The sequence below is a fragment of the Scyliorhinus canicula genome, chromosome 10 (assembly GCF_902713615.1).
Source record: "Scyliorhinus canicula chromosome 10, sScyCan1.1, whole genome shotgun sequence".
In the NCBI taxonomy this organism is placed as follows: domain Eukaryota; kingdom Metazoa; phylum Chordata; class Chondrichthyes; order Carcharhiniformes; family Scyliorhinidae; genus Scyliorhinus; species Scyliorhinus canicula.
In genome coordinates, this window is record NC_052155.1 from 93894476 (window position 1) to 93908949 (window position 14474).

The following is a 14474-nucleotide window of genomic DNA, read 5'->3' on the forward strand; positions in this document are numbered from 1 at the left end:
GAATAAAACCAGCTCATGCACTTCATCGAGGAAGATTTTTTTCAGTCCTCAGTAAGGCAGAATCATGACTATATCTGTAACATATTTACAATTTACCCATAACCAGTAAAGTCACCATTGTCCCAGATGACCAAAAGCTGCTTTCCACTTTGACTGGGGAGGGCTGACTGATGGTAATTCAATCCAAGACTCACCACACCTCAGATGAAGGGCAAGGTTGAGAAGGTGGGCATTCATGAATAACCCCAGCCAGTACAAGAATTGAACCCGCACTGCTAGCCTCGCCCTGCATCACGAACCAGCTGTCTAGCCAACTGACCTAAACCAGCCCCATAACTAGCACACAAGGGAAATTTCCTTCTTCCTTCATGTAATGCAGAACATGGCCAGCAGCGTGGGTTCAATTCCTGTACTGGCCTCCCTGAATAGGCGCCGGAATCTGACGACTAGGGGCTTTTCACAGTGACTTCATTGAAGCCTACTTGTGACAATAAGTGACATTATTATTATTATTTAGACGGTAAATATAGCCTGGAAAGAGCAAGGGTTTAAGTGGATAGTCCCTGAAATTGGGCAGAGAGAATCGCAACAAGAATGCCTATTGAAGTGATGTAGGCAGTTTGCAAATTCCATGTTGCCTGTCCATGTCCACGATTGTGGACTGGAGCCCAACATCGAACATGCTGCTGAGTTGCAAACCAGGAGCAGCTGGGACAACCGCTTTTGCTGACGATCTTCATGGTGCAATGGTGCTGGAAATAACTGGAGAAACTGTTATTGAAGCTATTGCCAGCAGTGTCGCTGGAGCCATTGAGGATGAAGGTATATTCCTGCCTAATGCAGCTTGCTAAACCCCACTGCACCCTCATTCCGCAAACTATGATATACAAGCTGCAGATGGTGTAAACATGTATCTCCTGCCTTTGTTCTCCCCCAGCCTCGCCATAGCCAAACATCCCCCTTTTCAGATACCGAAGAACTGCCGTCTGGCCAGCTAATGGAGCTGAAGGTTGACAAGCCACAGAGAGAACAGATTAAGGAAAAAGAAACATGGCAGAATTTTCCTAGCCCAGTGGAGGTAGGTTCCAGAATATGGGTGGAGTGAACGTCCCAGAAATTGATGCTGGGTCTGGATTCCAATGTGATCATTCTCTTTCAAGGCTTTCCTGGGACAGGCTGCGCAAATCTGTGGGCATGGAAAACAATCGAGATGATTCAAAAGTCAATTTTTTCCCAACAGCACACAGCTCCCACACTCACCAAGTGTACACTGGAACAGCTTCTGCCATGAAACCGAGAAGCTGAGAAACCTTTGATCAGTTACGATGAAGAGTTCCAGCCATGGCCATTTAGAGATTACTGTTCAAAGCATTTTGAATGCTTTCACTGCTTGACAGGCTAACTGCTGGGAAGGCATTACACTTGTCCATAGAATCAAAGAATTTACAGTGCAGAAGGAGGCCATTCAGCCCATCGAGTTTGCAACGGAACTTGGAAAGAGCACCCTACTTAAACCCATACTTCCACCCTAACCCCGTAACCTCTCCTAACCAGCAGTTTACACCTTCAGCTACCAGTCTTCAATATGACATGGGAGCAGCTTATGCTTCTTCACATTCCACCTCTGTTCAGGGGCAAGATCAGAGGCCACCCACTGCTAAGACCTCCGGCAGCAGGAGCAATACCAGGAGTAGCAGCAGCACCAGTTGCTTTCTCCTCAGCCACATAACCCTCCATTGGGCAGATGGTTCGGGCATAGAGATTCAGTTAGGAGGTGAGACCCCTCGCACAAGATCCGTAGGAAGACAATCAGCTCTATCAACATGTCTGAAGACCAGTGCTTCTCGAGGCTCAGGCTGCACAGCAGGTAAATCTTCAAACAAAACCTTCACCCAGTGGGCCAGGTGGGCATGCACTATCAATTGACAAAGTGCTGTCAATACAGAGACAGTCTCCAACCTGGCAGAATATTGCACAGAGCTTGGAGCCCATCTTCACCAGTGTGCATGTGACAGCCCTCTCCATGGGAACACTTTCAAGCCCATCCACAATGCAGTGTCCGATTTCCGTGTCTCTGCTTCCATTACAGCCCAGGAAGAATCGATGCAACGCCCAGGTGCTGTCATGGAAGGTCAAACAGGGGCCAGTAACTACTAAAGGACTCCTTTCCCAAAGTGGTCCAGGCAGTAGAACCACTGTTTTGTCCTGCCAATAATCTGCTCAATGACCTTCCTCACTGAAGCATAGTCCTTGCTGTATGAATGCTGATAGCGTGTGGGGATTTGCAGGCATTTGTTTGGGGTTGAGCCATTAGCAGTTGTCGCCAACAGCCACCTCCAATTGGATGTGGTGGCTGGAAGATTGCTGGTACAGTGGACTAGCGCAGGATGAAAGCATCATGCCTGCTGCCAGGATAGCAGACATCCACCTGTATGATGTTCTGCACTTGGTCACACACCAACTGCACGCTGAAAGAGTGGTAACTTTTACGGTTTTGGTAAATCCCACCCTCCCCACTGCAATGTGGCACCTACAAAGCCAGATGCATGTAGTTGATGGACTTTGGGAAAAGCCTGCTATCCTGGTAAAACCATGCATCTAATCCTCCTGCTTCACTGAGAGAGAGGACCCTTAACCTGGCATGCTTAGTGACCGCCAGGATGCAGGGATCACCAACAAACTGCAAAAGATTTGCAATGCTGTTTCAGCCTGAACAGATTCACTCACAAAGCATTTCAAGCCACAGTCACTTTGATGTCCAATGGCAATGTATTTCTCACACTGCTCGGAGGCTGCAGGCCTGGTTCCAAAAGGTGGCACAGTTCTGTAGCCACCATTTCGGTACGGTGTTGCTGCCAAATGCATCACGCCTGGCTTAGGTGCAGGTGGAGCTCCCTGAAGATTCTAGGGGGGCAAGGCCTCCTACTGAGGTCCTTACTCCTCGTCCTTCCTCTGCAAGAAGCTGGTCTTCTTTGTTGCCCCTGCACCATTTCCCTTTGATGATGCCGCACAAGGGAAATTGCAATATGGTCCCCCTGTGACTGGGAGAAAGTGGTGTACTCAGAAGTCTTTTAAGAAACACGCAACATCTTCACAATATCCAACACCACTCTCTTCAGATTAAACCAACTTTCACAATTCCTCCCACAACCTAGTACTTCCACCATCTCTGCAAGAGTAGGAGATAGTGAAAAGCAACTAAACGAAAGTTGGATGATGATGCCTTTATATAGCAGTGGAGGGTCCGTCATACTACTGAGTGTATGCTTAACTCTGTTTTAGAGAGGTTCAGGTAAGTGGAGGTCAAAGATAGCTGGTGGTGTATCAAATTGGTGATAAGCACTCACTGATGTTACAATCTGCACACTCTGCAAACTGCCGTAAAGTAACGTCCGCCCTAACATGCCGTTTCTCACAGACTGACATTCAAATGTTTGTTATTCTTATTTCGACAATAAGTACAAGGATCAACACATAGTAAATTTCTAAATTCGGCAGCGAGACAGGGTAAAGTGCTGAAAATGATTGAGGAGGAATAAGTGAAGCGAGCAGTAAGGAGCAAACACGGTGATCACAATGGCCTCCATTCTGTGCTGCATGATCCTACAACTCTCGGAACTCAGCTCACATCCTTCCTCAGCTGTAGAGCCCTCTGATTCAAAATTCACAGGCAAGCTCATAAAAAAGCATTACCACCCAAGTCCTATCATCGCATGAAGTGTCCAAAAACATTGAGGCTGGGCTGTAGCTGTCTGAAGAGTCTACAGCCCACATCTGTGCAGTGCTGCAGGATACCATTTTGGAACTGCTGTTGTCATGGTGCCCATGATTATTCCAAAGGCATCTGCAGTGCAGGGCCCAGTGACTGAGATCTCATGCTAATTTCAGTTTGACTTTCCATTTATTTTAATAAAAATAGAATTAAGTTAGTTGGTGAACAGACACCCCAAAAAATGCTAATTTAAGGCTGAAAATACAATACATAAACATGATTTACAGCATACCATATTTAAAATAAATGGTCTATTGTTTATATTTGCAAAACTCATGTATACAATCTTATGAAAATATAAGGCGTACTTGGATTTTTTGGGGGCATTAAACAATCTCCAAAAATCACATACCAAAGAAAACAAACAAAAAAAATTGGAAGAGGATCGATAAAATTATTTTTATTGGTATTGCAGGGGCTGATTTAGCACAGTGGGCTAATCCGCTGGCTTGTAATGCAGAACAAGGCCAGCAGCCCGAGTCCAATTCCCGTACCGGCCTCCCCGAACAGGCGCCGGAATATGGCAACTAGGGGCTTTTCACAGCAACTTCATTGGAGCCCACTTGTGACAATTAAGCGATTATTATTATAAAAATATTTTCCAAATTATTTCTCTTCAACACCTAGAAGCACGTGAAACTTCCTTCGACTGCTTCTAAATCCCACGGATCATGCTTTGGATTGTCCCCGAAACAAATAACTTATTTTGTGGACAAGTCATAAGATTGACTCAACCCCCAATTATCAGGAGAACCAGTTGGATACGATGAGGGTGTCACCATCCACTCTCATTATATGCCGAATACCTCACTGATGTCAACAAAGTATTCAGAGGCAAAAGCTCTTACCCGTTCGTTGGGACCAGGATCAAAGGGGGTGGAGTGGGATTAGGGGAAGAGAAGCGCTCACACCCACATTGGATTAGAGTGTCCCACGGGGGTTGGGGGGGGGGGGGGGGGGTCAAGCTGTCATGTCGAGACAAAAATGCCACCTTCTGCTGGCCAGGGATATCTGGCGTGGGAATAAAACCCAAAGGTGGGAGTGCGACCATTGAGCCAAGGCCCATTCCATTTTTAAACTATTTCAGTTATTAATTATTTCAAAAATTGCTCTTTTTGAAAATTAGTTGGTGTATGGCTTACCATCCGTTTTCATTGCAGCGGCTAACAATTCTCGACACTTGATCCGCACGGAGTCCGTGGTGAAAGGTGCCTGAGGATAACTTTTTAGTTGAAAAGGGGACGGAGTATAGAATGCTTCATGAGGGTTACTAGAATTACTTCCTGAACTATAAAAAAACAAAAACATGGCACGTTTGTTGGGCATTGAATACATTTCCTTACATTTTACAATGACTTCCACAAGAACGGTATTCTCTCAAGCATTGCTAATGTATAAACATGTTTAAAACAAAGCAAAATAACCGCAAGCAAAGGTTTTAGGAGCATTAAATTTGATTTGTCTTTGTGAGTGCCCTAGTTACAGTGATGGCAAATTCCAGTGAACCTTTGACCAATATTAACCTTAGGCAAGTTAAGATCTGTCACTGATTGTTGGCGACACTGCATTCCTCCAATATCTAATTTTGCCCCAATCTTTAGTAAAGATACACTTTCAGCTAACAGTGTGAAGACAGTCATCAGGGGAAAAGCCTGGGAGAGCTTCATCATTCTTCACCAATCCTGCCCGGTATGGATTGGTTGTAGGGAGTTTTGTCAGTTGACAAATTAACGGCATTAATTCAGTGCAAACTCCAAGAAAGGCAGTAAATCAAGAAACCATTGAGGTGGTTGGGGAGGGGGTGAAGTTCAGGTCTCCCACCCGCAACGGTTAATATGAGGAATCTTGTGCTCTTCGTTGGCAATCCCAACAGCGTTATCCCACCCAGGCGAAGGCGGCTGTTAGAAGCTAATAGAAGCTCTAATGCAGTTTTTTCCCCTGAATTTCATTGCACAAAGCTATCACCTTTCTTCTTTTGCTTCTGGACTGTTTTGTGCCAAGGATACAGAATCCCTTTTCTTCTCTTCTGAGGATTTCTCAGCTGATGGTCCATCTGCAAAACAGCATTTGAATCAAACACCATTTCAAAACCTTCAAAAAGTAAAGGTTATTTATAAGACATCAGTGACACACGGTGGGGACACAGTGGTTAGCACTGCTGCCTCACAGCGCCAGGGACCAGGGTTCAATTCCAGTCTTGGGTGACTCTGTGTGGAGTTTGCACATTCTCCCCATGTCTGCATGGGTTTCCTCCGGATGCTCCTGTTTCCTCCCACAGTCCAAAGATGTTCAGGTTAGGTGGGTTGGTCATGCTAAATTGCCCCTTAGTGTCCAAAGTTGTGCAGGTTCGGTGGGGATTATGGGTTTGCAAAATAAAACCAGTTCTACATTGTTCACATCTGACCATTAAAGAAGCAAAGGATTTGATGTGCATTCCTATTGAAAAGCTTTAAGTAAAAACTGCTTGAAAATAGAGTTCAGCAACAGCCATGTTGCAGTTCTACAGTGTTTTAAAAAAAAAAATGTACTGACAGCAAACAAGAGAGAAAATTCCTGATGATCTCAGCTACTATTTAAAAGATGGACCGTTTGGAAAACCACTTTGTTAATATGAGGTCCAGCAGGGTTTTATTCTGCTAATTTTACCTATGTCAGCTTTAAAAATCCCAGTCAGATAGAAAACATGTTAAAATACAGGGCAAACCACAGGTGGTGCTACTTCACCCCACCTGCTACCTCAGAAATGCAGTTCAGAGCATGTGGGTTACATGCCAACCATATACGAGGTCCAACTCATAATTCAGCTGAACTGGTCCTGAACAGAAAATTGTGCTCTGGCAATGTCATCCTTGCTCCCTGGATACACCTGGAACTTTTTGTTGAATTCTATAAGTTTGTGCTTTTATCCACCAACAGCCAGAAAGACAAGAAAGCCGATCAAAATACAAATCAGGCTCCAATTTTAACTCCCCATATCTGGCGGAAACCAGGCAGGAGGCAGTTAACAAATTGTTGGAAACTTATCCACAATGACCTTGTTGACTTCAATTGTCATAGCAGTCAGCAAGGACAGGGTGCGATCTACCGGCCATGGTGCACCCGAAAAGCAGCATGCCGCGGCACAACGCGACTGGTAGTTGCCGGAAGACGCCGTTCCAGAGATCTATCGCGATCTCACAAGATGCCGCAATGTGAAGCCACCCATTGTGGGCAGGATCACTTTTCAATGGGCGGGATCCAGATTTGGATATTCAAGTGTGCAGTTAGTCTCACTTGAAAACGTCTACACTGGAGTTATCCGAGGCATGGGATGGAACAGCCTCGCCTCGGAGACTCCGCTGTGGCGCCGCGTTTAGCACTGGTTTCCACAAAAATGCAACAGGTTTACCAGTACCTTGGGGGGTGTCTCCCAGGTGATTGGAGGGCCGCGGCGGGGTCGGGCTCGGAGGAAACTGGTACCCTGGCACTCAGTCTGGCAACCTGTAAATGCCACACTGGCCCTGTCAAAGTGCCCAGGCAGCACCAAGGTGCCTGTGTGCTGGGTTGCCCGCATCAGAAATCGTGCCCGGGGGTGCCCTGCCCTTACGAGGTGGGGTGCGGAGGGGCACGAGGATCCCCCCCCCCCCCCCCGATAGGTAATTTGGGGCTTTGATGGAGATGCCGTCTCCAGATGGAGTTATCTGGAGACAGCGATGGAGAGGTGGGGTCGAGAGATCGGCCCTATTTTACTGCGCTGGCGAGCTGTGCTTGTTGGTGTAGGAAATGAGTCTAAGTGTGGCCTCGGAAAAAACAAGCAGAGTCCCATTTATTAGTGGGCTCATTGTTGGCGCTGCAAGTGCTGGGACACCTTGCTAATTGCGTCCAAAACGAGACTCTTGTTTTCCCCCCATTAAATCGCTCCAATTTAATCCCGTAATGCCATTTTCAGAACACACTGCTCAGTGAGGGGCTAGAAAAGGTGCCCTAAATACTGCTTCACTAACTCTGGCCTGCAGATTCCACCAACATGGTCTTCAGCCACCCTCAAAAAATTAAAGGTGACACTGGTCACCATTAGCACATGGAACGTACATATCCCCATGGAAAATACCATAGCTGACTGACTGGAGGAAAACGTTGCCCTGGCTAATCAAGTACTGGCTAGATACAATATTCAGATTATGTCCCTCAATGAGACTCGTCTCCCTGAGGAGGGTCTGTTCAAGGAAATCAGTGGAGGGTACACATTGTTTTGAGTAGCCCTGAAAAGAAAAACGGCATGATACTCGTGTGAGCTTCGTTCTCATCTCCTCTCCGGACTGAGTCGACCATTTTTCCCCCCCCAAGATCATCTGGTGGTACTTAAACTTTACCTGTAAAGCAACAGGCAAGCAGCTCTCATTACTGCATATGCCCCTATTTTGAGCAAGCATGATGAAGTCAAATATAAATTCTATGATGACCTCCAATCCTGGATTGTTACTGTGCCTAAGTCAAACCAGTTTAGCATTTTTAGTAACTTCAGTGTAAGAGTTTGTGCAGATCACTGGGCATGGGTAGGTGTCATTGGAAAAAATGGGGTTGGCAGTTTCAACAGCAATGGCCTCCTCCTGCTGAATGTGTTCTGAGCATAAGCTCTTAATCACCACAGTTTTACGCCTCCTTAATTACAACACTGCTGCATCACAGCTCCAGGGACCCGGGTTCAATTCCAGCCTTGCACTTTCTCCCCACATCTGCATGGGTTGCTTCATCAATGGCCTCCCTTCCATCGTATGGTCAGAAGTGGGGATATATGCAGATGACTGCACAATATTCAGCGCCATTTGCAACTCCTCAGATAACGAAGCAGTCTATCTCCAAATGCTGCAGGACACGTACAATATCCAAGCTTGGGCTGGCAAGTTACGTTCGCGCCACACAGGTGCCAGGCAACAACCATTTACTACAAGATAAGATCTAACCATTGCCCCATGACATTCAATGGCATTACCACTGCTGAATCCCCCACAATCCTGGGGGTTATCATTGATCAGAAACTGAACTGGACTAGCCATATTAATACTGTGGCTACCAGAGCAGGTCAAAGGCTAGGAATCCTACGGCGAGCAACTAACCTCCTGACCCCCCCCCCCCGAAAAGCCTGACCACCATCTACAAGGCACAAGTCAGGAGTGTAATGGAATACTCTCCACTTGCCTGGATGAGTGCAGCTTCAACAGCACCCAAGAAGCTTTACACCACCCAGGACAAAGCAGCCAGCTTGCTTGCTCCACCTTCCACAAGCATTCAAACCCTCCACCACCGCCGAATAGTGGCTGCCATGTGCACTATCTACAAGATGCACTGCAGTAACGCACCAAGGTTCCTTAGACTGCACCTTCCAAAGCCAAACCCATGTCCACTACCATCTTGAAGGACAAGAGCAGCAGATACTTGGGAACCTCACCATCTGGAGGTTCCCCTTCAAGTCACTGACTCACCACCTTGGCTTGGAAACATATCGCCGCTCCTTCACTTGTCGCTGGGGCAACATCCTGGAACTCCCTCCCTAAAAGCACAGTGGGTGTTCCTACATCTCAAGGATTGCAACGGCTCAAGAAGGCAACTCACCACCACCTTCTGAAGGACAACTAGGGATGGGCAATAAATGCTGGACTAACCAGCAACACCCACATCCTGTAAATGAATTTTTAAAAAACCATCAAATTTGCCCATGACTTCATGCATTTTACGTTTTTGCTTTGAACCACTAAACCTAAAAATCTGTGATTTAAAGCAGCAGAACAGTAATAGTGTTGATCAAATGACACAGACATTTGGATAAAAATCCAACTTCAACAAGAGAAATAATACAAGAATGCAGGAGATTTCAAAAACACAAATACATCTACATTTGGTACATCCACAAAGCATAAAGAGAACAGGCAAGCACAAAATAGGCAATGCCTATTTCACTACTCCGGTCAGACATTTTCCACTTAAAAAACATTTCTAAAAAGCCTCCAACAGCTCTGCAATGTGTGGAGAGGAGAAAAAAGTGATTCCTTGTCTTTGTTTCTGTCATATTGTTTAGCAAAGATTTCTATAGAATTATCTAATTTTTGAAAAAAATGTTTCCAATTAAGGGACAATTTAGCGTGGCCAAACCACCTACCAGGCACATCTTTGGGTTGTGGGGTCTGACCCACACTGACATGGGGAGAATGTGCAAACTTCACACGAACAGTGACCCGGGGCCGGGATCAAACCCGAATCGTAAGAATACCTATTTTGTGTAGAGTGCAGAATGTGGACTATAATGAGTGCACTTTACCTAAGAAATTAAATGGGGCAACAACAAAATTCTCATTTTTCTCTGAAATAGAGTCATCACGGGATCAAAATGTTAACTCTCCTTTCTCTCTCCACAGATGCTACCAGACCAGTTTGAGTTTTTCCAACATTTTCTGTTTTTATTTCAGGCTTCCAGCATTCGCAGTATTTTGTTTTTATTATTATAACTTATTTAGAGTTGTAGTTCCGTACCCAAGAGTTTCTTCCAGGATTTAATGAGGGATTTTGCCAATGATATGACATCTTCTTCTTTACTCTGTTTCCTGATGGCATTTACAGACATCCCAATTCTGGTAGACTATGGAACAAATAAAGAGATATTATTTTTTTTAAATGTTTTATTCAGGCATTTTCACAAAAACAAACTAAAGCAGAAGAAAAATTGTTAAACATTATAAATAGCAAACACCCACTCCCCCCACCCCCGCTGCTCCCGACCATCACCCTCTTCTATCATAATTTGAACCATCTTACCCCTCCCCCCTTGTTGATCACTCAATCCTCCTTAAAGAAATCAATGAACGGCTTCCACCTCAGGGTGAACCCATGAACCAGCCCCCTCATGACAAACGTAACCTTTTCCAGCCTCAGGAATTCCACCAGTTCGCTACCCACATTCCTGTTTTCGGCAGCTCCGAGTCCCTCCATCCAAGCAAGATCTGTCTCCGGGCTATCAGGGAGGCAAAGGCCAAAACATTGGCCTCCCTCACCCCAGGGCCTTCTGGTCTTCCAACACCGATGTGCAGGATAGGTGAATTGGCCATGCTAAATTGCCACTTCATTGAAAACAAAAATAAAAACAACAACAAAAAAAATAATATCGCTACCTCTGGACTCGGGGCCACCTTCACCCCAGCACCTCGGACATTATGTACGCAAACCGCTGGCAGAACCCCATCAGCTTCAATCATGTCCAAAATATGTGGATGTGATTCACGGGCCTCCCTGCGTACCGTCCACACCTTTCCTCCACCCTGTCAAGGAACCGACTCATCCGTGCTACCGTTATTGCTACCGTCATGTGTGCCCGATGAATTACGATCAACTGAATGAGGCTTAGCCTCCATACGACGAGGGCACATTCACCCTCCTCAGGGCCTCAGCCACGTCCCGGCCTCCACCCCCCTCCCTTCCTTCCATTTACGCTTTATCTCCCCAAGGCCACCTCCCAATCCATCAACTCCATCTGAGCCTCTGCCTCGCCTTCAGCCCTGCCTCCAGGCCTCCGGACACCTTCTGTCCACCCTCAGGATCTCATCTAACAGCCCTGCTATCTCCACCCGTTCTGTCTTCTCCCCATGTGCTGTAATTGAGATAAACTCCCTCCGACCACTGCCTTGAGTGCCTGCCAAAGCGTGGCGGACGTGACCTTCACCGTATAATTTGGCTCCACATACTCACGGATGGCTACCCTCACCCGCTCACAAACCTCCTCATCCGCCAACAACCCCACGTCCAGCCTCCACTGCGGGCGCTGCCCCCCCCCTCCCAATGCACTTGCAGATGCACCCAGTGCGGCGTGCGGTCGCCAAATACCCCGAGCCAACCATCCCCGCCAGCAACACCTTATCCAGCACAAAAAAAGTCAATCTGGGAGTACACCTGATGCGATTGGGAGAAGTATGAGAATTCCTTCACCTTTGGCCTCCCAAACCTCCACTGTCCACCCCACCATGCGCTCCATGAAACCCTTCAGCTCCTTCGTCACTGCTGGCACCATCAACGGCCTCGGGCTCCATTGGTCCAAACTCAGCTCAATAACCATGTTAAAATCCCCTTTCCCCATGGTCAACCGGTGCGAGTCCAGGTCACGGATCTTCCCCAGCACCCGCCTCATGAAAGCTACATCATCCCAGTGTAGGGAATAAACGTTTACCAGAACCTCCGGCATCCCCTCCAACTTCCCACTCACCATTATGAACCCCCCCGCCCCCTCAAATCTTCCACAATGATCCCCCCCCCCCCACTCATCTTCAAGCCAGCCCCGAGTCCCTGCCCCACCCATCCTTTCCTCAGCCTCGTCTGGTCCCTTACCTTCAAGTGCATCTCCTGCAAAAAGGTCACGTCCGCCTTCAGACTCCTCAGGTGCGCGAACACATGACCGTTTGGCCAGCCCATTGAGCCCCCTCACATTCCACGTGACCAGCCTGGTCAGAGGGCTCCTCGCAACCCCCCCTCCCCTCCCGCCAATCAACCATATCCCTTTTTGGGCCAGCCCCCGGCCTGTGTCTCGCAACTCTAGACCCACCCTCTGATGTCCACCATCAGCGATCCTTTTTCAACTGTGCCATATCACCCACACCCTTGTCAGCAACCCTCATCGCCTGCCCTCCTCTCCCAAATAAAACATAAACCCCATCCCCTCCTCTACCTCCTGAAAACCCCCCACTGTACTCCCGTTAACTAGCCCACCCAGCTAGCATGGTGGTCCCCGCCCAAGGCCTCCAACCCCTCTGCTCCACTCTCTCGGTCCCTGCTTTGATCAGTTGCACCACTTTGTCCAGGTCTTTCAGGGCAAATTTCACGCTATCTTAACTCAGCACAACAAGTCAGAAAATCATCAAAGCATCTGCATTCTCTTATTTTTTGGAACAGAAGTCAGATATTTCCGTTTCTCACTATATTATCTTCAGCATGGACCATTACAAACAGATACCCAACCATTACGAACAGATTCCCAACCATTATGAACATATTCCCAACTAAGTAAGGCTCACAGTACGCATTATCCTCCTGCCTTTTGGACGCAACAGACTACAAGAATTAAATATGCTTATTTGCTATTTACATCCGTCAATTTGCCACTTAAATGGAACAATCAAGCTCATTTCCACTTACAGCCGGTGGGGGCTGGTTTAGCTCAGTTTACTGGACAAGTGACTTGTGATGCAGTGAGGCCAACAGGGTTCACTTCCTGTACTTACTGAGGTTATTCATGAACCTCAACCTTGTCCCTCGCCCGAGGTGTGGTGGTGATCCTCAGGTTAATCACAACCAGTCAGCCTATGACCTATGGTCATCTGGGACTATGATGACCTCACTTACAGCCGGCCAACAAAAACTTCTATTTATTTAGGGCAGTTAACTTGGAAAAGCATCCCACATCAGCATACTTGGATGGAAATTGGCACCAAGTTAAAGAAGGAGCTATTAGGAGAAGGGACTAAAAGCCGGGTCAAAGAGGAAGGTTTTAAGACGGAGCTTCCAAATAAACAAATGGAGAGGTGCAGGGTGGAATTACAGAGCATAGGAATCTGAAGGCCTGGTTGTCAATGGTGGTTGAAAGGATTGAGTAAGGGATAGAGATTGGAATTGGAGGAATGCAGCATATCTCGAAAGGTGGTAAGAGGTTACAGAGATAAGGAGAGGCCATGAAGTAATTCGACATGAAGGAGAGAATTTTAAATTGAAGCTGAAGAACTGGAGACCAGCAAGACCACCATTGGAAAACAGGGGCGAATTTGGGTGATTAATCGCAGGTGGAAGTAGGCACTGATTGCGACAAAAACCTGGGCTGGATTCTCCGTTCCTGCAGCTAAGTGCCGATGGCGGCATGGGACCCGTGGTGTTTCACGACTGGCAAATCGGCATGAACCCCTCCATGATTCCGGTACCGGTGAGGCACTAGCACCGGCGCCGCGAGAAACGCTGGTGTATCGCACAGAAAACGGTCAGCTGCCGGGCCGCACATGCGCACATCTGATGACCTGCAGTACAACATGGCGTCGACTGTGATCGTAACCTAACCCGCAAACTGCAACCTCTGGCCACCCCACAAGCCCTTGCAGAAGCTCCCTCCCGGCCAGCAACATGGATCCCGGCCGAGTGTGGCGGCGCTAGACAGTCCACAGCGGTCATATGGGTTCCCACACGGCTGTGACCACACGTGTCCCGCGCCGCCAGGAACCCGGCCCAATGGCAGCAGAGTACCGGGGGTGGGCTGGCCGATGCACCAATGCCGTTGAAATGGCGCGCGTCACGATGTTGCCAGTTTGGAGGGGCGGAGCATGGCGGATTGGTGTCAAACTGGCGCCGGCCCCGATTTCGGCACAAAAATCCATTCTCCGCTCGATCGCCGAACACTATTTCGGTGTCGGGCTCCGGAGAATCCAGCCGCATGTGGGGTTAAACTCAATTCGGGGTCAAGGAGGAGCAGGAAATAAACATGCCCTTTCTCGGTGGCTATTTTTGATTGGCTTATCTGACTGTGGCAGCAGCAAACTCAATTCTTTATTCATCAACTGTCCCATACCTGACCTCCTGTCTGTCGCTGACCACTGCAGTCTTCACTTGGTCACAATGCAAAAATAAAGCACAACACAAATCAAAACATTCAATATTCTACACAAAAGTAAACTAATCACCACCCTTTTGCCTATCTTGTGTG

At 47.4% G+C, this 14474-nt stretch overlaps 1 protein-coding gene across 6 annotated transcripts in view; it reads right to left on the reverse strand.

Moving 5' to 3' along the window:
- The window catches only part of tcea1 (transcription elongation factor A (SII), 1), a 59366-nt gene that overhangs the window by 11912 nt on the left and 32980 nt on the right, over positions 1-14474 (reverse strand). For 3 of the 6 annotated variants that reach the window (XM_038809364.1, XM_038809362.1, XM_038809368.1), the window contains exons 3-5: positions 10280-10385; positions 5738-5825; positions 4915-5060 (exon numbers count right to left, since the gene is read on the reverse strand). In XM_038809364.1, the coding sequence (XP_038665292.1) occupies positions 4915-5060; positions 5738-5825; positions 10280-10385 (340 nt within the window). Of the gene's footprint in view, positions 1-4914; positions 5061-5737; positions 5826-10279; positions 10386-14339; positions 14377-14474 lie in introns of all 6 variants that reach the window. The other 3 variants (XM_038809363.1, XM_038809367.1, XM_038809365.1) reach the window with 2 other exon arrangements.